Raw genomic sequence first — 23,552 nt, forward strand, 5'->3', positions numbered from 1 at the left:
GTTTCGACCCAGAGGATATTTCACAACTGTCCTTATATTTTTCTTAAAAAGAGTTGAAAATAGAGGAATTCTCAAGTTGAAGAAGGAATGGTCATGAGAACATACATACAGATTAGCCAAACGCTCCCTCCCCACCCCCAGCCAATGGTGAACCTATTTTTAGAAGCAGGTGATCTTTTTCCAGAGTATTGTATCTTTCTCATAGAACAGTTTATGCAAACTTTAGACAGAAACGCTATTTTGTTGGAGAACAAAAGATTTCCCGTGAGGCAGACCTCCTTTTGAATGTTTTAATAGTATTTAAATTACATTGGCTTCTAAAGCTTGTATTTTTTTCTCAAAAGCCAAAGTAATTCTTGCTGAAGATTAGAGAGAAACCCCTGATGTTCTTTACTAATTAGACAAACTTTGATATAAAAACAGTTACGAAAAACTTTAGGCCAAATGAGAAACAGTGAAAATAGAGAGTTCAAAATTTTAAAGGCTAGGCAGTAGTTTCTGGAAGCTCTTGGATTAGACTGGAGCCATTTCTTTTAACCCATCACAAATGGTCGCTTGTGCATGTGCTTGGAAATTTGTAATCTGAAAGTCATGATTATGAAAAATGAAGCTTGGTTTAAGTATTTTCTTCCTTGCAAATCAGCACGATAATATAGAGTTGAGTGATATTTGACCCTACTACTTTCGAATATGTTGGGGTTTCTGAATACGTTGCTCCTCTTCTCCCCACTGGTAGCCACAAGGGAAGTTGGATGCAGTGTGTCATTGACAACACGCCTGTCTGGGGGGGTACGTGATGGTGACCCCTGGATTAGCACATTCTTTCACTGAAAGGCAAATAGAACACCCACAACATTCAAGAATAGCAGCGAACTTGACAGCCAGCACCCACCACCCAGATCACTTTAGCGCTCAAAGGGCCTTTTCAAAAAAAAAAAAAAACTTTCTTTTTTTTACCAAAAACCCCTGCAACTTATAAATTTTTCTACTTTTACCCTGTAAGCCATAAAGCAGTCCTCACTGAGTTATATAGACCATGTGTCATTACGATTTACATATATATTTTTATACTGAAAAGTAGTTGGGTCAAATATCACTCAACTCGATATTATTGTGTCGATGATGGGATTTTGACTAAGATTAAAAATTTTTAATAAGGTAGAAAATCAGGTTCCCACTCCAGCTTCCTGTGTAATCATTGCCTGAAGCGTTTTCTCTCGTTAGAGAACCTGCTTCTTTTAAGAAATCTCCACTCCCCTTTGGGACACACAGCCACACATGCTTTCCTCTCCCTCCCCGAGACCCCGATGTCTCCTTGGCTTCTACTCTTGCCTTTCACTTCCTCTCCATGGTCTGGGGACACTTCCCGTTTCGAATGTTTGAGTTTCTCAGACGTAAAGACTCTTTAGGTTACATGCTATTTTTGCTGGGTGCAGTGCACCATTAATCACAAAAACTTGAAATACTGAATTTTTTCATGGTTATGTCACATGATTGATTTGCCACGTGATCACTGAGTTCTCTGATTCCTTAATAATTTTTGAAGGAAAAACATCTAAAGTTGGTCTGTCCATTCATCCATTTATTCCACAAATATGTATGGAATGCCTCTGGGTGTGTGAGTCATCCTCATAAGGCTTGCAACCGAGCAAGACAGATAGGTGTGTAACAAGGGATGGCTTTTGTGGTGAGAGCTTCCAAAAGGACACAACCTGCACAGAGACGCGTTTCCGAGCACTTCTCTCAGGCGGGTGCCTCATCTACTAACTCGCTCGGAGCTCACGGCAACTCAGTAAATTTCATCCCTGTCTTACAGATGAGGAAACTGAGGTACAAGAAGCTAAGTGACTTGCTCAAGGACACTCAGCTACTAAGTGGAGGAAGCAGGATTCTGCCCACACAGTAAGATTCCGGGCCCTCCAGTCTGCACTGGGGACTAATTAGTGACTTTTTCCATAGAATTTTTCTTCTGGAACCTCCTCCCCACCTCCTCACCGCCGGTCCCCCTCCCCCTGTCATCCGTGCTTAGCTGTACTGGTGGAATTGGGGCAGAGAAAAGAGCAAACCATAGTGGGAATCAGGATCTGTCAGGCACCGGCATGTCTGGGAAAGTGAACTCACAGATACTTGGGGGGCTTAGAGCCACTAGAAGCCCCTGTCCTTGAAGATAAGGTTGGCTGTCAGGAATAGTAAAAAGAAATTCTCTCTGAGTTCTGAAATAATTTGAGATATAAAGAAACTAACTGCTATGTCATCTGGTAGATGACATGGTGATTTTTTTTTTCTTGAAGAGAAAGAATAAATGTTGGAACTATTGGTTCTCAAAGGAAGAAACAACCAATATGTTAGGAGTTTTAAGTCATGTCCAGCTGCTTAAATTTTCCTTTGTTATGAATTTTGCTTGGAATGGAACCAAATTTTAAGTTTCATATAACCGTATTTCCCACATATAAAAAGTATTTTTCTTCTAGCTATTTCCTTCACATGGCTAGGTCCTTTATGCCCTAATATGTTTACTCGGAATTTGTACTGGAAATTCCACTGGTTCTCTCTGGTTAGGTATTTAGAGAGATTGAGGGAGAGAGAGAAATAAAGAGAGAGAGACAGAGACAGAGAGAGACACAGAGAGACAGAGAGACAGAGAGAGAGAGAGGCTTTAAAGTGATAGGTGCTTGCAAACATCCACTCATTCATCTGGTTATTTTATGTTTATGAACCCCTAAAACATGCTTGGCACTGTGCTACTCGCTGGAATTAAAGAAATGAATAAAACCCTGCCCCTCAAGGAACTCCCATGTTTTATTTTCTTTTTCATTTCATTTTCTTTTTTTTTTTTTTCTTTTGGCTTCTGTTAAGGAAGAATTTTGAATAGGGGCCTCATTAGCAGTCAGTCTCCTTTCTGAGATTCATGTAAAAAGTATTATTGTTTGCAAGAGCAGCACCTCCATGGGGTGTCAGAATAATTCAGATCCTTGTGCAGTTCTGAGAAGGAGGGCAGGGAGCTTTGAATGTGAAGTAAATACTTTGAGTCTCAGCTTACTTCCTGCTGTGTGTGTTCAGGCAGGACCTTCACTTTCTAAGAGACTCCAGCCCCTATGTCTCCAAGATCCTCAGGGGTAGCATACCAGAGAATGTGCAGATTCTCTGACCTTTGTCATTCTCTGCAGTAATGAGTGAAGCAGTATACAAATATGAGGAAGCAGTGTTGCTAATCATGTTGATTAGTATTATCATTTTTTTCTCTTTTAGTGATGAGCTGAGGAGTTACCTTTTCTTGAACTAACTTGAACAAGCCCTTGAAAATATTAAGATCCGATGATTTTTTCCTATCAATTGTATACACTCAAGTAGAAAAGAAAACATAATAGCAATATATATTTTATGTTCTAGATTCATATTTTTCCCATTAAGATACATAATCTCCAAAATTATATGCATATCACCCTCCAATTTATAAACATCACATGAAAAATTGATCGTTTCCTGGAGGAATCTGTACTTGAGTTGGGAAAACATAATGGTACCCTGACAACAGGGTACCAATAAGAAAATGCCTGTTAACTTGAAAGTGCATGTGATGGGGCTTTAGAAAGGAAAGACATCTCAGCCCAATTTCATGGGGATGGAGTCTGGGATGCAGGGTGGCTGGAGGAGGGCGGGCCCCTTGCTAGAGGAGAAAGCCTGTTGAAAGCAAATGTGAAACATTGATGATGGTATTTATGTGACAGTAGAGGGGACTGCTACATATGTATTTTTTTAATTTTAAAGAGTTATTTGTATGCCTTTTTATTCTCGTGACTGTAAAAATAACATGTTCACATTTTTAAATTCAGAAAATCAGAGATGTATAAATATAAAAATAATGTCTCAATTTTCACTTCAGAAGTAAGTACCTTTAACATTAGGGTGAAAATTCTTCCAAATATATATTTTTTTAATTTTTATATTTTTATTTTTGTTCAATTATAGTTGACATACAATATTATATCAATTTTAGGTATACAACACAGTGACTAGTCATTTACATAACTTGCAAAGTGATCACCTCAATAAATCCAGTACCCAACTGAAACCATACATGGTTATTACACTACTCCTAACTATATTCCCCATGCTTATAACTATTTGGAAACTACCCATTTATACCCCTTAATCCCCTCCCCGCTTCATCTATCACCCCAACCACACCAGTCCAGCAACCATCAAAATGTTCTTTATATCTATGAGCTTGTTTCCATTTTGTTTGTTCATTTATCCTGTCCTCTAGATTCCACATATAAGTGAAATCATGTGACATTGTTCCTCTGTTTGACTTACTCCATTCAGCACATACCCTCTAAGTCCATCCATGTTGTTGCAGATAGCAAGATTTTATTCTTTTTATGGCCAAGTAATACTCCATTGTATATATGTACCCATCTCTTCTTTATCCATTCATCCACTGATAGACACCCAGGATGCCTCCATAGCTTGGCTATTGTAAATAATGCTGCAATGAATGTACAGATTCTTATGTATCTTCAAAGTAGTGTTTCAGTATTCTACGGATAAGTACCTGGAAGTGGGACAACCAGGTCTTTCTTTGTCTCTTGTTATAGCCTTTGTTTTAAAGTCTATTTATAAGTATTGCTACCCCAGCTTTTTAAAAATTTCCATTTTCATGCAATACATTTTTCCATCCCTTTAATTTCAGACTGTATATGTCTGTCAATCTGAACCAAGTCTTTTAGGCAGCATATGTAAGGGTTTTGTTTTCTTATCCATTCAGCCACCCTATGTCTTTGGATTGGAACATTTAATATATTTACATGTAAACTAATTGTTGCTAGATATGTAGTTATTGGTGTTTTATTATTCATATTTTTCATTTTTTTTCTTCTTCAGGAAGTCTCTCTAACATTTCTTATAATACTGGTTTGGCAGAAATAAACTCTTTTAGCTTTTTTTTTTTTTTTTTTTGTCTGGGAAGCTCTTTATCTGTCATTCAATTTTAAATGTTAGTCTTGCTGGGTAGAGTAATCTTGGTTGTAGGTCCTGGCTTTTCATCACTTTGACTATTTCTTGCCAATCCCCCTGGCCTGCCAAGTTTCTGTAGAGGAATCAGCTGATGGTTTTCGGGGAGCTCCCTTATAGATAACTGCCTTTCTCTCACTGCTTTTATGATTCTCTCTTTGTCTTTAAACTTTGACATTTTAATTATGATGTGTCTTGGTGTGGGCCTGTTTGGGTTCATCTTGTTTGGGACTGTTTGTGCTTCTGGGTTTATATGTCTATTTTCTGCATCACGTTAGAGAAGTTTTCTATCATTTATTTAAGTAGATTTTTAGTTCCTTGCTCTCTCTCTTCTCCTCCTGGTACCCCATGATGCTAATGTTGTTGTCCCAGAGGCCCCTTAAATTATTCTCATATTTTTGGATTTTTTTTTCTTTTTGCTGTTCTTATTGAGTGTTTTCTGCTACTTTATTTTCCAAATCTCTAATTTGATTCTCTACTTCATCTAATTTACTGTTGATTCTTCTACTGTATTCTTTATTTCAGTTATCATATTGTTCATTTCTGACTGGTCCTTTTTTATGTTTTCTGTCTCTTTGTTGAAGTTGTCACTGAGATCATTGAACATCCTTATAACTAGTGTTTAGAATTCTGTGTCTGGTAGATTTCTTGCCTCTATTTTGATTACTTTTTTTCTGGATCTTTGTTCCAATCTTTAACTGGGACATATTTCTTTGTTTCCTCATTTTGCCTGCCTCCCTGTGTTCGTTTCTATTTATTAGGTAGATCTGCTACATCTCCTACTCTTGGTAGAGTGGCCTTTTGTGGTAGGTGTATTTTTGTTTTTTGTTTTTTTTTTGTGGTCCAGTGGCACAGTCTCCATGGTCACCTGAGCAAGGCGCTCCAGTTGTGTTGCTGCAGAAAAAAATCAGACTGGTGAAAAACCAAGCACCACTCGGAGAGTTGGAGAACTCAGATTTATTATGCTGGCAGTGCCAGAAGAGGTAGTGCTCTGAAGATCTGGGCCCTGAGCTCAGGGATAATCTTACTTTTATAGGTCTTAACAAGCAAAGGTGATACATCTGTTACCTAGACAGAACAAACAAAGGGGATACATCTGTTATCTAGACAGAACAAGCAAAGAGGAGGGCGAGTCTTCAGTTTATCTCAAGGTCACCCTGCCCTTTAGCCTATGCAGCAAGCATGTCTACAGAAGCAGAACAAAGAGCTGATTACAAGGTTAGCCATTTAAGTGGAAAATTCCTCTTCAGTGTCCCTTGGGTGTTGTGTGTGCCCTCTTGTTGTAGTTGAGCCTTGATTGCTATTGCCATATCAGTGGGTGGGATTGACCCTCAGGCTGACTGGCTGTGAGGACTGATGGTGACTAGAGAGAATAAGCTGTAGTGTAGAGGCTGAGCCCATGGAGTGGGATTCACTGTAGTGGGGGCTCTAGTGCCTCTTAAGTCCACACTTTGAGTGTGTTGTTTGTGTAGCTAATTTTGGGCAGTGCTCTGATGTGGTGTGAAGCAGGCCACTAGGTGTGTTGATTCTTGGACCACTTGGTAGAGGCTCTGGTGGAGGACCAGGTCAGATGCTGCTTGTTTCTGGCCCAGGACCATGTGGTAGCAGCCGCATAGTGACCCATGGTTGGTAGTTTCCTGTGCTGTTCTTGGAGGTGTCCGAGAGAGGCTATGCTGTGAACTTAGACCAATTGCCAGTAGTGCCAGGGGCCACTTAGCAAGGAGTATAGGGGATGCCAAGGTCAGTCCTGCCTGTTTGAGGATTTGAATTTTCAAGAGATTTTAGGAAAGTCCACAGCATGAGCTGAGGCTGGAGGCTTGTGAGGAACAGCATCTAAAAGAAGTTTGGGCTGGTGCTTGGGCTGGGTGGGGCAAGGTCTCAGGGAACCACCTGGGTAGGGTGAGTGGTGTATCCAGGTTGATGGAGACTCAGATATGGCTCCTGCAGGCCAGGTGGGGAAGGCAAAGGAACAATGGCTTCTACCAGCACTTCTGTCTGGGAGGAAACCACCCCTCCAGCCCTTTCCCCAAACCCCAACAAATCAATTCCTCCCCTTATGTCGCTGGTAACTTTTGAGCAGCTGCCCCAGTACTGGAGCTCAGAGCAAGTGAGTCCATCAGCATTAAGTCTGCGCAGAGGCCCTTTATGAGGAATTCCTGGTACTCCAACAGGAATCTCGCTCAGCCACATTCTCTGCTGGTTTTCACAGGCAGGAGTTGTGCGGACTTCTTTTTCTGGCACTAGAACCCTGGGCTGCAGAGCCTGGTGTGGATCAGGAACCCCTCGCTCCTCCAGGGGGGCCTCTGCAGTGGAGATATTTCTCCTGATTTTTAACTGCCACACGTGGGTGTGGGGCCAGTCCGTTCCACATCTCCGTCCCTCCTACCAGTCTCGAGGTGACCCATTCTGTTATGTCCTTCATTATAGGAAGTCTGTTCAGCTTGACCTCAGACGATTCTCACTGATGGCTGTTCTGTAGGTTGGTTATAATTCTGATGTGGTTGTGAAAGGAGATGGAGCACAGTGTTTACCTACTGCACCATGTTGACTAGAACTCTTCTCCCAGGTATTTTCATATATGTACATACACACAGCACTTAAAATATTTTTCTATTTGTCTTGATTTGTAAGTTCTAATGTAAGATTTTATAATTTTTTATATATTTAAACTTCTTTGATAATGTAAATGAAATTTTAAAATTCTAATTTCTAGCCGATTATTGATTTTTCAGAGAAAAGTTACTTATTTATCTTTTGTCTAGACACCTTGTCTTTTTTAATTTAAGAGTGCTTTTGCTATACTTCGTTTGGTTTTTCAGATATAATGTTCAAACCACCAGCAAAGGAGAGAATGTTCTCTTCATTATTTATAGATTTTTCATTTTTAATTTAGCTTTTTGAATCATTAAATGATAGTGAATAATTACTGCCTATTCCATAATTACAATGGAAATAGATTTACACCATTAAAATGGAATTTGTTTGGCGTTTTGGTAAATAGTCCATATTATATTGAAGTATTTTCATTTATGTATCTTTTTAATTTATACACCCATCCCTCAATTTATGTGAATTATCCATTCCACACATCTTTTTTTTTTTTTATATGTGGAAGAAAATCGTGTAAAAAGAGTCCACCAGTATGAAAAAAAATACTAAAGAAATAGGCCAATATAAGTCATAAAAATATTTATTTCACACATTTTCACAAAAAAATGCTAGTAAAAATTCAGAAAAAATAAATTTTATTCGCTGTCGGTAACTTTAATCTAAAGCAATCAACCTTCTCTTTTTAATTGGCACAAAGTCTTCATTGCTCAAAATATTTGGAAGTACCACTTCAGTTTAATTATTTATGTTTACATTTTTGGATGACATTTTTCCAACCCCATCTTTTGCTAAGTTTTCATAAATTCTTCCATATTCATTGCAAGCTTTTAAAAAAATCTTTGAAATTTTAAGACTTGGTGGATGTTTGTATCAATATCTGAAATTGTAGTTTCCTGTTTTATGGCCACTTGAAGAACTTTGTAAATAATTTCTGCAGTGAATTAAACTGGCTCCAGGTCACTGCATATTTATTGGCAGGATGGGCTTCATATATTAAGTGAATTAATTCATTATCAGTTAATTTACAATCAACCAGTAATTCATTAATATTGTCTGTATTCAAATTGTCAGAATCTTGTTCTTGAAATTTATTTAATAAATTAATAATGCCAATTAATCCCTCTTCAGTTGCAGGAACCATATGCCCTGGTCCAACCAATTCTGGCCGTACTGCTTTCCAGCAAGCATTTAAAGCTGACAGCTTTATATCACTCAAAACTAACGCAGTATTCTTGATACAACTGAAAATTGTGTATTTAGTCCAGGCTTTTGTAACTGTAAGTGATTCATTATATTCAAGTTTATTAAAAATATCATTAAAACTCTGTTTAATATAATTCATCTTAAAGGTGGAAATAATGCCTTGATGTAAAGATTGGATCAAGGGTGTTGTATTTGGTGGCAAATACACAACTTCTATATTTGGATGTTCTAAATCGTGTGGATGACCAGGTACATCATCTAAAAGTGAAAGTATTTTAAAAGGAAGACATTTTTCCTTAATATAATTTTCAGCTTCTACAGCAAAGCATTTGTAAAACCAATCCTAAAAAACATCAATAGTCACCTATGTTTTTTGATTTGCCATCCAACAAATGGGAAGATCATGAATAATTGTGTGTTAGTAAGTATTAATTCTTTGTTTGTTGCTGAGTTAAACTATTGTTTTTTTAGAAAGAGTAAATGCTAATAATGGAAATGAAAAGGAAAGAACCGTGTAAAATGAAACTGTGTAAGATGAAACTGTAAAAAATGTGTGTAAACAGGGAAAATATTTACCACGTATTAAAGAAACTCACATAAAAAATGCTGCATAAATCGAGGATGGGTATATATTGATAAAGTAAGACTTAAAAATAAAAATCAAAAACTACCACAATGCTTGTATTAAAGAAAGGAGCTCCCTGACCTATGTCAACCTACTTCCAATTCTTAATTCTAAGAGATAGCTGTTTTATTTATTTTTTTTTACCTTTAGCTGTTTCTTCTGGTATTACTTTTTTTTTAATGTAATCTATTTATATTGGTATTTATTGATTTTTTTGTTTCAAATCTTAACTTTATTTACTGTTGTGGAATATGAAGCATTCTCTCTTTCCTGTTATTCCTTCTCTCTGCCACTCCAACCCACTACAAACATATACTTTATCTCTCTTGATTTTCCCCATATAGGCCTATCATCTTTTTTATTTTTTATTTTTGGTTAAATCATTTTTTACTGTTTACACTGAGTATTATTAACAACTGACCTATGTACAGTGATTATATTTTCTCTCGTACAACCATTTTTTGTCTTTTAGTTAAAGATTCTACGTATATCCTATTAAATCATCTCAAAACACTACAGCATATAACCTTATTAACATAGTCTGACACATCAGTGTATCCATCTTATTTGTTTTTTCTTGGAGATCCTTCCTGGATGCCTCCTCCATCCTCCATTCTGGGCACTGTCCCACAAGCTCTCCGAGCTGTTGCACAGGGAGTTGTCCTCACCATCATGCGCGGTGTTCAGTTTGCTTCTGTTTTATGTTAGGTCTTGTACATTTTTTCCTCCTCATTGTGGTGGAGCCCATTCGCTAGTAATTTCCTGACGTATTAAGACTTTTCACATCTGGAAATGTGTTTATTTTATCCTCAGTCTTTGTTAGATATACAAACTTATTTCCCTTGAGACTATTTTCTAGTTTTCATTGTTACTGTTAAAATATCTGGTGTAATTCAGATTTACTACTAATCTTTATATGTTATCATTCTTCTATGTTTGTTTCCTCTCTGAAAGCTCTTAAAATCTTGTTTATTTCCGGTGCTCTGAAAGTTATGATATATGTGTGGGCCTTTTTAAATTTCTTACCCAGGAATTGGTAGGGTTTTATAATTTAGAAACTTATGTCCTTTAGTTCTTGGAAATTTTGCTTTATAATTTATTTTATAATTTCTTCCCCTCTGATTTTGGTTCTCTCTACAACTGCCATAATTGAATTTTAATATCTTGATCAAATCCTCTAATTTCATTTGTTTTTTGCTTACATTTACCATTTTTCCCCTACTTTTAGAGGGGTCCTTTTTGCTTCCTTTGAAACTTGGGATATTAGCTCTGCAGATATATTCTTCATGCAACTTTTCTTTATGTTTACTCTTTGTTGTAAGTTACTACATTTGAACTTCTAGATCACTATTTCAGTTTTAAGCACTACCTATATTAAATTGCTTTGACCGAATTTGTATTTTGGATCTTTTTAATTTCTAAGAATATATTCTTGTTTTTAGATTATTTTTTTGAAATATTGTCTTGAATGTCCTTAAGAATTCCTTTTCTTAAGGAATTTCTTCCATTCGACCTGCCTCAGTGGTAGCCATATGCCTTTTCTACTTAATGGGCCTCCTCTAAGCTGTTGACATGTGTTACATGAAGCGTCATGTTAATGTAAGCAAGCTTGTTACCTCAGAAGCCTGCAGAAAGAGCTGCGGAGTCTTCTGGCACTACTGGGACAGCAAATGGTAAGGTAAATAGAGTGACATGGGCTTTGCCAAGAAACCAAACCTCCTCCAAAGCTACTTGGTCCCCATGCTGCCTGGCATGTCCACAGAGCTCGGCTCTGACATGTCACCTCCTTCCAGGGAGCACTGGCACCAAAACAGAAGCCTCAGGCATGCTCCTCATTCCCCACTCCCAATCTTGGTGGCCACATGAACAGTTATGTCACCCCGACAGGGGGCGGTAAGAGAGAGGAAGTCATAAGCATGTCCTCTGGCTACTAACCTCCAAGACGTTATCATATTTTAGTTTAACTGAGAAGCTGCTACAAACCGTGTTTTTGCCGATGTGTTTTGAGCGTGAAATTTTTTCTTTTTAAGCGTAATTGAGAAAACATTATTTAAGCAAATTTTATTTTTAGGCATAATTTTTAAGCCTAATGGTTCCTTAAGTCAAGATAGTTTAACTGTTGGTCTATGAGGCAATAATCAAAGTACAGTTTTTCTCTAGAAGCAGCATATTCTAATCATAAGAAAAATATGTGGGAAAGAAAAGACAATTCCTAGAAGCTACCCTTCTAAACCCATAGACTAAAAGCACAGTATCAAAGGCAACCTGTGAAAAGTTCACAATACTTTTGAAAATATTTGAATAGATATGTTAAAACTAAAACTGAAACATGTCCTTAAGATTCATTATTTCTACAACTGGAATGTGAAATTAATTATTTAAAATTTTTTCTGGATATCACTCACTGAATTATTTCAAAGCACGGCTATGTCATGACAAATTATTTTACCCTTCAGTGTTCCCTTTAACCTTCAAATCGATGGTTTCCAAAATGTTGTTAGTTAAATTGATTAAATTGTACTGATTTTATTATAGCTCCAAAGAATGGGCTAACTATGACCTTTTCATTGCTCACACAAATTAATATATTCAGAAGAGGAAGCACTTATAACATAGATTCCTCTGCAAACTTTGCTTCAGGAAAGATCTGAAAGCCTTTCTGGAAATATATAATTATTGATGCTGACACATTTTCTTTTGACACACACTTGAGGCTCATTAATAATCTGTTCAAAAGCTGATGATAAACTTTTTTTTTAAAACAATGCTATTAGAGATGCATATGCATGTGATAAAATACTTAAAAACAAAATAATGGTAAACACTAAATTCAGGATTGTGGCCGCACCAGAGGAAAGTGGTAGGAGTATGGGCTCAAGCATGAACACACAAATAACTTTAATGCAGGATTTCTCACCCTTGAGACTTTTAGTATTTGAGCAGGATACATCCTTCTTGTGGGGGCTGTTCTCTGTATTATCAGCATCCCTGAACTCCACCCACTGGATGCTAATTAGCACTCGTCTCCCAAGTTGTGACAACCAAAAATGTCTGCAGATATAGCCCATGTTCCCTTGGAGCAGAATTTCTACTGATTGAGAAGCACTGCTTTAATCTGATTGGGTTCTAGTTTTTAATAAGGTGGAAGGTTCATAGGTGTCCGTCCGTTTGTGTATGGTGCTTCCAAATTCACTTATAATTTACCATATGTTCTCTTGAATCTATAAACGTTAGATCATGAAATTTATTAAAGCTGCTGACAATATGCTTACAAAAGGCCACTTTCTAGAAATAAACTTGGAGGTGGAATTTGATTGTCATCTTGATGATCCACGGGGAATATGGAACTTTATTTTCCACTCTTTAACCACAATGTACTAGCATGTTTCCTTTTGTGTCATTATGATGAGTATTTTGACAGGGTGTTTATTTTAAATCTTCAAAATTTGAAACACTTAATTATGCAACTTGTGCAAATGGCTTTTTGCTAAAAGCTGCGTGATTTTTCAGGCTAGAACTGGATATTTTTAGTCACATATTTAAAAAATACATATATATATAAAGGTTGTAGAACTTGTAGAATTATTTGTGCACAAAACAAAGTGCAATATTATATGATTAATACCATAAAAGTAACAGTAAAGAAACAGAACCCCTCCAAAACCAGCTTAAATAACAAGTAATTTATTTTGAAGATTTAGAGGAACTCAAGGTACAAAGTGGGGCTGGTCTGAGGGGATAGGACAGTCAGGAACTCAGTCCCACTACTGTCTCCCTCTCCACTTTACTCTCTTGGAGGACATTGTTTTTTATCTCTTCTTCTATATCTCGTTCTCTCTCTCCCTCTCTCTCTCTCTCTCTCTCTCTCTTTCTCTCTCTCTTTCTGACAGCCATGGCAAACTGCATGTGTGTAATAGCCTTCAGGACAGCTTCTTTTAATTATCTTACTTTATGACTCACTATTGAAGTCTCAAAAGAGGGAATTTTATTGGCTCAGCTTAGGTCAGGTGTCTTCATTTAGCCTATCACCTGTGGCCAAATAAAGACTAAATAGAGTCACATGATACCTAGACCGGCCCACTCTTCATCATGTGATGCATCTTGCACTCTAAGAAGAGGGTGTTGCCCTAGGAGTAACGGTGAACATCTAAACAACATGTAACATCAACTAACAAAAATATCCTGTGAAGATTTTGTTTCTCTCCTGAGAAAGACAGAAAGAGAACAGCTACATCTGGATTATATAAATCTGAGCATAGGTAGAATTAAACACTTCTCATCTACACCGGAATTAAACATAATTTCTTCCACCAATTGTCTTTTATGTTGCTCATTCCCCACCCCCCGAGTTCTCCTCTTTACGTGTAAGTGTAGGTGAATGTCCCAATGCTAGCCTTCGGAATCTCTAGTGTTCCATTCTGAGAACATTAGTTTCCTATTAATCTAGAGAGAACAACACATTTCTGGAGCTTCAAAATGGAAATGATAAATAATTCTTTAGCAATTTTAGATGATGAATTAACTACCATTTAACAAATACCTGATGTTATTTGCGAATCTGTTTCTGATCAAAATATGAATACAGTCATAAGCTACTTACATTCTGAGAAATGAGTCGTCAGGTGATTTCGTCATTGTGTGAACATCATAGAGCACACTTACACAGACCTAGATGGCATAGCTAACTAAAGGCCTAGGCTCTATGGTTTAGCCCAGGGGTCCCTAACCCCCTGGGCCACGGACTGGTACCGGTCTGTGGCCTGTCAGGAACCGGGCCGCACATAAGGAATTGAGTGATGGGTGAGCAAGCCAAGCTTCATCTGTATTTGCAGCTGCTCCCCAGAACTAGCATCACGGCCTCAGCTTCACCTCAGATCATCAGGCATTAGAGTCTCATAGAAGTACCTGTCCCTGGGACCAGAAAAGTTGGGAACCACTGGCCTAACCTATTGCTCCTAGACTATAAATCTGTACAGCATGTTACTGTACAAAGCACGAGATTAAGTCAACACTAGAAAAAATAATGCAATAAGAGATGTGACGAGCAGGCGATGTATGAGGTTGCTGCCAGCCTTATGTGTCATACCATTTGCAGCAAACCTTTTTTTTGTCAAAAAAGTACGTTCAAAAATAATGATAAAAAGCATAGTAGAGTAAATACATAATCCAATGACATGGTGGTTGATCACCATCAAGTGTTATGTACCATACATAATTGTATGTGCTGTACTTTTATACGGATGGCAGTGCAGTAGGCTTGTTTACACCAGCATCACCGCACACACGTGAATGATGCCTTGTGCTAGGGTGTTAGGACATCACTAAGCGATACAATTTTTCAGCTTTGGCTGCCATTGTATATGTGGTCCATTGTTGATGGAAATGTCATTATGGCACATGACTACACAGGGATTTTTAGGCAGATGATAAGCAGAATCACAAACATAGTCACATCCTAAAAATTGTATAATAGGTACAGATGGAAGGATAATTTCCACAGGTCTGCATTATAGGAAAGTGGGGATGACTGTGAGCTCCACCTTGTACTATCATCCACATCTGCATAGCACATAGCACAATGAGGTATTCTGAAATCTGACTATAAGGCAAACATTAGGGTTCCTGAAAAAGAACAATGCTATAGCTGAGATAGTCATTAATTCCACTAAACAGATATGGGACAGATGGTAGCAAGTTTAATGCTAGAAAGTCTTCCTAGAGGAAAGCTCTAGAGAATACATACTCATTTAAAAATGAATGTATATGCAGTCAACTTGATTCTCCAAGATCGTAGCATTAATTTCCAATTCGTTGTGGCATGATACTTTTTTCTTTGAACAATTTTTAATCAAGAAATAAATTTTTAATTAACATTTTCATTTTCTATGTTAAATTTCAATGGACTATTTTCTTCATTGAATTATGTATGCACAAAATAAAGTACAATATTACCTGGTTAATACAATATGAATAACTTAGTAAACAAACAGATCCCCTCTGAAACTAAGGGCATTCTCTATTAAATTTCAACAGAGCATCTCTATTAAAGCTTAAAGCTGCTGTAATAAGTACTTTAGAATTTCCTGATTTTTAACGTTTTACTTCTCAAGAAGGATGTAAAACACAAAGATTACCCACAGCACTTTATCCTGATTAGTGAAAGCAATTAGGACCTGACTAACCACCAGTACTTCAACATTTGTAGCTATTTTAAAAATCTCATTAAGTCTTCCTAGATATCATGAACGTATTTTATAAAGCAATTATAGAAACAAGTACATACTTTGATGATCACTTTGGCATCTGAAAACATTAGTTTGAATTGCTAATAATTATATGAACTATCAGTTAAACGAGTAGATGATCAGGCTGAAACGGGGGCCTGCAGAGATCCGGGACTAACACCACCACCACCAGCCTCGCACAGCCAGCAGCCGGTGGTCCTGCTGTGTCATTGTCTCTGTGATGTACATCTCTCAGCTGGCAAGTGGCTCATGGGCTGCAAACAGAGGCTGGCCCATTATTTCCTGTTAAAAATAAAATCTAGAAAAATGAAAATTGGTTAATCCAACCTAATACATTTTCAAACCTGTTGAACAAATGTATTCCTATGAATCAAGCCAGCTTTTAAAGATATTCTTGTAATCCTATAAGTCTACAATATTTAATATTTATATTAAAATGTATGTGACCAACTTTGCCAATTAAAATTCTAGCAGAATACTGTGAAATAAAATTAGATCGTACACATAATATTACTGTGGCAATAAGTGGCACATTAAAGACTCTAATTAAGTGTGTATTATAGTCAGAAAACATTCGATTTTAACCATTTCTTTCTAATACCTATTTTAAAAAGTAAGATGAGGATACTCTCTATAAACAGTCAACAAAGATATTTTAAAAGTGCCTGTAAAATACATGTGGCTTGATCTCTGCACACAGCTTCGCTGACCTGGGCAGAACTGGGAAGCCATTCTCTGGTTTTCATGCTCTTGGTCTTCATTTGGGGTTCCCTGATACAGTGATGAGGATTCCCCTCTTTGACTTTTCAGGTATTTGGTGCCTCTCTGCTGTCTGAACAGCAGAGATGGAGCAGATCCTGATCTTTTTAAATATTACTCTTTATTTAGTATGCCTGAATTTTAATCAGCCACTTTAAGTCTTTCGTCCCTAATTTCTCATTGCACAGCATCTGTCGTATGTTAGACATTCAATAAAGATTTGCTGAAGGAAAAAGTTATTTAAAAATTATTATAAAATAATTTTAGGCCTCAATAAGTAACTGTAGAGGCTCTGGATGGAGGTCACAGGTGGACCACACAAAGCCTGTGGTCCCTGAAATCACACTCTTTAGGCTAAGCTGCCAAGCAAATTAATAGTACTTTAAGGGTGATAGATGTGCAGTGTGGGATGGAGGGGTAAAAAGAGTGGCCCCGGTGCAGCCTTTTAGATGGGCTCAGTGGTCCCTCAGGTAGGCAGCGGGGCTGGGGCTGCCGGAGAGAACGACGGGAAGCCTAAGAACTAGTAAACAGTCCAGTGCAAGGTAGCGACTGGCACTGTCCCAAGCCAGGAGGTGAAGGCCAGCCCTTGGCACGGAGGTTTCGGTTGTTTCTGGGGGGGGCCCTTAATCCAACATGGCTAGTGTCCCCCCTAAGAAGAGGACAAAACAGAGATACATAGGGAGAAGGGGTCATGTGACAACAAAGGTGGAGATTGGAGTGATGCAGCCGCAAGCCGAGAAATGCCAAAGATTGATGGCCACCACCGGAAGCTAAGCGGCAAGGAGAAAGTCTCCCTACAGGTTTGGGGGTGGCAGGGGGCGGGGCGGGGGGGGGGGAGCGTGACCTTGCCAACACCTTGACTTTGGACATCTAATCTCCAGAACTGACAGAATAAGTTTGTTGTTTTAAGCCACCGGGTTTGTAGTATTTGTTATGGCAACCGTAGGAAACTAATCCAGTCTTCAAAGACAAATGTAGAGTCCCTTTCACGGGAGCGCTGGCAGCTGGTCTCTGGGGCATACCACACCCTGCATGTTAATTGCCATGGTAACTACCTACTTAGGATGCTTGAGATTCTGCTATACCTAACTGTCCCTCCTGTGGAGGCTGTATCTATTCTGGAGGGCTAGAGCCTGAGGAACATCCCCCACTTCTAGGATAAAGAACTTGCTCCACCCACAGAGGAAGATCTGCCTGGATGCTCACTCCTCTTGGATCTTCTCCCAACCCCGTAGCCTCCCTTTAATCCTCCTGCCACAGGAACCCAGATGCATGGTTTACATTTTCTCAAGAGTTACAGGTTAAGTTTGTAGCACAAATCACTCCTCCTTCCTGATATCTTGGAATGCATCCTTATACATAAGATACTACGTCTTCCTCTGGTAATAAAGATTCTGACAGTGAAGTGGGCCACCGGAACACACCCTCTGCAGTGATGTTGACTATGTAAGACGGCATAGCGTAATTCATTAAATGTATGCATGTAGGCCTTTAATTTTAAAGAAATGGACCTTTTGCAGAAATGTATTTAAATGGCTTTGCATTCAATGGACTGTATGCTCCTTTTGAGAGTTGTGAGAGCATAGCCCTGAAGCAGCGATGCATAACAGCGGACGGCGGGTTATGACTCACCCTATTTAGAACAGTTGGTTAAATTCAGATCTTAAAATGCATTTAAAAAAAAAATTAACAGTGGTCTGAGTGACCTCATTAACCATTCAAAGCTCAGTTCTAAGGCTTACATCATCATGGCTTAAATTAAGAACTATTGGATAAAGAAGGGCCAAGAAGAGACCAAATCAAAATTAACTAAGAGGAAAAATGAAGAAGTAAAGACACGTAAAAGAGTAAAAGTTAAAAATAATGTGTGGAAGGTATAAGGTGGCCAATTTCTTACTGAATACTAAATACTAAAGACGGATCCTTTAGTTGATTGCAAAATTGTATGAAAGTTATTCTAAAAGAAGTAGAAAAGAGCACGAGATAGGTACACCTATCTCGCCACCTGGATTTGAGTCAGATTTGACTTGAGAAGCCATGCTCTTATCAGCATATATGTAGGAAAAAGCTTCTATTCTCTTTTTCTCTTTATAGTCTTCTTTTTGAGAACAAAGTAACTCCTCAAGGGCCTTCTGTCCACTGAACTAATGTTCATATTTGGCTTCTTTGAATTGAGATCAGTGAAAATGAGTATTGCTGCTGGCAGATGACTGGTTGCAAGTTCAGGGCCTTGACACAGAGGCTGACGGGATCTCTTTGAACTCCTAGGAGCCGAGGTGACCTACATGAACATGACCGCCTACAACAAGGGCCGGCTGCAGTCCTCCTTCTGGATTGTGGACAAGCAGCACGTTTACATCGGCAGTGCGGGTTTGGACTGGCGATCCCTGGGGCAGGTAATCTCCACTTTATATTAACTGGGAGGGTCTGAAGTTCTGTGAGTTCCATTTGAATGAGGTTTGAATTATCGCAATTTAATAATATTTTGCTGCAAATTTTCGAGCAAGTTATCGCCGTTTCCCTTTACTCCTTTCCGTAGACAGACGGACACACATGCTCAAGTGCTGGTTTCTCTGCTGAGGATTACTCCTTTGTGTTTGGGTTTTTGTTGTTTGTTTCATACAGAAGTAGGTTGATCTTTTAAATGTTCATACTTGATCTGTATGGTCTTCTGGCTATTATTTCCTTTTGAAATGGATCAGCATTATGAAATGTGAAAAATTTCCCCCACTTTAAACATGGCAAAAGCAGAATAAGGATAAGTTGCAAGTTATTTTCTATTATTCGGGTGAAGAAACGAAGCCATCTTATGATCTGTCCTTATGCATTCGAGTGGTAGCTAGTTTCCCCTCATATTACAGAAAAAAAAAAAAAAAGAGTTGCCCATGAGCCAGAGGATGAAGTGGGAAAGCTGCAGAGCTCAGTTCCTGGCCTCACAACTAGCCAAGCTCCTTTCCTAGGGACCAAGCTACTCCTTCCGACCCATTCAGTGCTGTTCTCTGTAGGAACCCAGCCTCTCCACTCCGCCCCAGTGTGGAGCCCTCCAGGTCTGTCCAGAAGAGAAGCTCTTGTGACTGGTTTGTTCTCAGTCCCTGAGCCACACGATGAGAGGAGGAATCAACAGAGTGAACTTTCGAGATTTCTCTCCTTCAGCTCAAAGATACTAACAAAGTTATATTATTAAAAACCTAAATGGATTCTCATGATATTTCTTAAGTATGGAGTAAGTGTAATACAAGATTAAAAAATAAACTTATTTTATGATCCATCATAAATTCATGGAGAGGAAACTGTTAAAAAAAATTGAAATTCAGTGGCTGAAACTCTCTTTTTTTAAAAAAAAAAAGGCTTTATTAAGCCATTGCTAGCAAAATAGACTAGGTCCTGGGAGCGAATGTCTGACGCCAGCCGCAGTGCTAGGTGAAAAGATATGCCCGCCGTCCTGGAGCTGTTGAGTGTTTTTATACATCGAGCTGGGGTTAAGGAGGTGAGCAGTTCTGAAAGAATTTACATTAGATGTAGACAAGGTGGGTGGGAGAAGGTGAAGCGGGCAGTTCTGCGGCAGGTGCAGAGTCCAGGGAGGAAGTGTCTGCTGCCTCAGGTAGGCTGTGGGCAAGTCTGGCAAGTTCATTTACAGGTGGAGGCTCCTGGGATTTGAAGGTGCTGTTCTCTCTTTATAATCACAGACGTGGCCACCTGGAAGTTAATCGCAAATTCCAACGGACATACATGAATGTGAACGGGCTTTTGTTACCTGGTCCACAGCTATTAACAAGCTATCTGATTTGTCTTTTTCTCTCACTCTCTGGCCGCTGTAATTTAACTTAGAACATCTCAGAATTTCTTTTCTTGTCTAAACCCATGAAGGAGTGCTGACATCCAAACAACCCCATAGAGAGGGCAGGTGAAGGATTCTTCTCTCCAGCCATCAGGTTCTTGGAGAAGAGCAGCCTGGGGTGGGTTGGAGAAAGGCTGCAGGCATGAATAAAATGTATACGTTGGTGGGAAACCTCGAACTGGGCAGTGATTTCAGGCCGGATGGGACTTCACACAGGGACTTCCGTTGCAGAAATCTGTGTTCTTTTCTTGGTTGTAAATTTAATAGCAGGTTAAACTCCACCGGGATCTGGAAATTGGGAAGAGAAGCCTAGAAGAAATTTTGTGTCATTTTTTCCCAAAAAGCTACTATTTATGTGTTAGGCACTGTTAATAGCTTTATGTATACCTCATTTGTCATAGCCGCCTATGAGTGGATATTATCCTCATCTTCTAAATAAAGGTAGTTTGGGGAAAAAATGGCAAAACCGATTCTGTTATTGCCCTTCTCTCCTGTAAAATAGTGAAACACTCTCTAACCTGTGTAGGAATTAGGCATTTGGAGATGGTTCTCAGTGTCTTAAGATTGATGTTAAGTTGGCATACTCTGCATCTTTCATTTTATTCCTGGCACTTTGAAACTCATATTTGAATCAGCCCAAAATTGCCATTTTCTCATCTTTCTGTTGCTAAACCAAACTCTGAAAAATTAAAATAAATCTCACTTCTATTCTTTTTGCATTTTTTTTTCTATTTTCCTCCTGGAAGAGACTATTCTTTAATGGAGGTAGAAAGGAGACATAGCTGGGGAGTGGGCAGGCTTAAAACTCTCCTGCATGAGCATTTAGCCCCCCAGTGGCTCCCCCGCTCTGGATGTCAACTGCTAACCTACCTGACACTCCTCTCTCATCAACACCCACCCCTCTCCTCCTCCTCTCCGAACTTGCACACAAATGCTGTCTTCTACCTTGTCCACCCTTTCCCTATAGTTCTCTATATTTGGGATTATGTTATGAAACTTAATCATCTACCTTAAATTAGTTTTCCTTTCAACAATGCTTGACTATGTGGGATTTTTCTTCATCTACCTCAGTATGATATAAAACATTGCACAGCAGGACTCCTGCATCAAAACAGATTTTAACTTGAGCAAAGTTGTGTGTGAAGCTAACAACTACATGAAGAATTATAATGCATTTTCCAAGTGTCAGGTTCAGCCTAAATCATCAGCTTTATATTTTGTGAAGTTTTCCAGTGAAATCAGATTATTGCTATATCAATTATTGCCTTAAATCTGTGATAAGTAGGAGAAATAATAAAACTAATAATAATAACAGCTTCAATGTATCGAGGGATTTCGCTATACTAGGCATTCTTCCAAGCACTTAAGGAGTATGGACTCATTTAATTTTTACAGTAACTCTTTCTGGTAAATACTACTATCATCACTTTATTTTTTTACAAAGGCGGAAGCTGAGACACAAATAAGTAACTTACCCAACGTCATGTTCTAGGACATGGCAAATCTAGAATTCATACTCAGGCGATGTAGCTCCAAATCCCTCTTATTTCACAGCTAATAATTTTTAAAAAATGAATTACACTTATGAAAAATCATTGTCTTTCATCTTCTTGCTGTGATGCTAAGCTATAGATTTCCTCTCTCACACTCTTTAAGGAAAGCTAACCCTTCAGTCATTCATATCTTCCTGATTGAAAACCCATGATGACATCATGGCCATAGAATGACACCTACTGTTGCTTGGTACTTGAGTCCTATGAACTCACTTAACCTCTGCGTAAAATTTCAAAGACTAGGAAGTCAGTCAAGTCAGTTTGCGTGGGCTTCTGTATTCCTCTCCTCCAGCCATTCAGGTGAGCCCCTAGAATCCATGGCCACGGGGAGTCCTGTGGGAGGAAAGCAAATACCACCACATGCTTTTCTACGTAGGGGTATGGATTTGTGACTCTCAGGAGCTCCTAAAAACACCGTGGAGAAAACAGAACTAACGAAGCAAACCCAAGACCAGCTCGTGTGTGACGTGCCAAGAAAAGAGCATGACGGTCTTCAGACCACAGGGCTCTGGAGTGTGATTCTGCAACAGGAGAAACTGGGAAAGAAAATGGGAATTTCATGCTTTAAGAAAAAGTTACTTTTATAATGTTTTTGAGCATACCCTCTTAAATGAACTACTAGCCTGGAGTTAAAAGTAGGGTTCAGTAGGTTCATTGGTCACACGAATATGGCAACTGGAGATGGGATATTTTTGAATAAATGCTATTTTAAAAATTAATTAGAATGAACAGGAATGCCATTTAAACTGTTCATGTTTTAGTCTTAGTCCACCCTTATTCTAAAAGACCTAAAACATATATATTAAAACAGGCCAGCACTTGGGATGCACGAGCTCGTGAGCAGAGAGAGGAGTTTTTTCCAGTGCTGGTGGTCGAACCACGTAGCAGCCAGGGAGGGAGGGGATGGCACAGCCGCTGAGCAGCCTGCCCGGACCAGACCATATCCTGTAACCTGGACAGGGAGAGAAAACTGACCAGCTCAGGATCAGCCTGTTATCTAAATCACTGAAGCTTTTAATCTTGGAACTGGAATTACCTGGGAGAATAATCAGTCTAGTGTTTCCAAGATGTGTTTTATGAAATGCTATTTCGGTAAGATAGTGATGGTCATTACCTGGGAAAGGAGTTATACTCCCTAGGAATGAGAAACTGTGGGTTTAATTTGAACATGTTTCTTCACTGCTGATGCCTGAGAGCCAGTCATACGCTAATGAACTTTGTAACTCTCTGAGAGTATCCAACATTCATCAAACCTGTTTAGCCACAAATTCCTTTTCATACTTTATTGTATGGAGCAAATATTCTTGGAAGCCTACCTATTTCCACAAGTGCTGGTCTAAGCTAAACCCCCTCTCATAGATGAGAACACTGAGGCGCAGGTTTGGAGGGCTAGGGTGGGTGGATGCTGGCTTATTTACCCACGACCCTCATACTTTCATGTCAAGTTTTAGGCAAATAGTCTTTCCACCACAATGCGCTGCCTTAAGAACAATATGTGATTCCAAAGCTGGTAATTGTAGGTTTCTGTCTCCTTAGCAACAAAACAACTGGACAATTGTTAAGCCAGGGCTTAGTCTTATGTGGTAAAGATAATCGACAGATAGTTACTGCACATTTACTCTGTTCAGAGAACTATACTAATCATGGTAGAGGGATGGAAAAAAATGCCATAAACCTACAAAAAATTTAAAATCCAGTTTGAAAAA

General features: G+C 38.7%; 1 protein-coding gene across 5 annotated transcripts in view; it reads left to right on the plus strand.

The window, feature by feature from the left end:
• The window catches only part of PLD5 (phospholipase D family member 5), a 212,331-nt gene that overhangs the window by 97,237 nt on the left and 91,542 nt on the right, over positions 1–23,552 (plus strand). For 3 of the 5 annotated variants that reach the window (XM_023523200.1, XM_023523199.1, XM_023523202.1), the window contains one exon: positions 18,724–18,851. In XM_023523200.1, the coding sequence (XP_023378968.1) occupies positions 18,724–18,851 (128 nt within the window). Of the gene's footprint in view, positions 1–1,657; positions 1,903–18,723; positions 18,852–23,552 lie in introns of those variants that run through there. The other 2 variants (XM_011379997.2, XM_023523201.1) reach the window with 2 other exon arrangements.

This window comes from Pteropus vampyrus, unplaced genomic scaffold (genome assembly GCF_000151845.1).
Source record: "Pteropus vampyrus isolate Shadow unplaced genomic scaffold, Pvam_2.0 Scaffold383, whole genome shotgun sequence".
NCBI classification, from domain to species: Eukaryota; Metazoa; Chordata; class Mammalia; order Chiroptera; family Pteropodidae; genus Pteropus; species Pteropus vampyrus.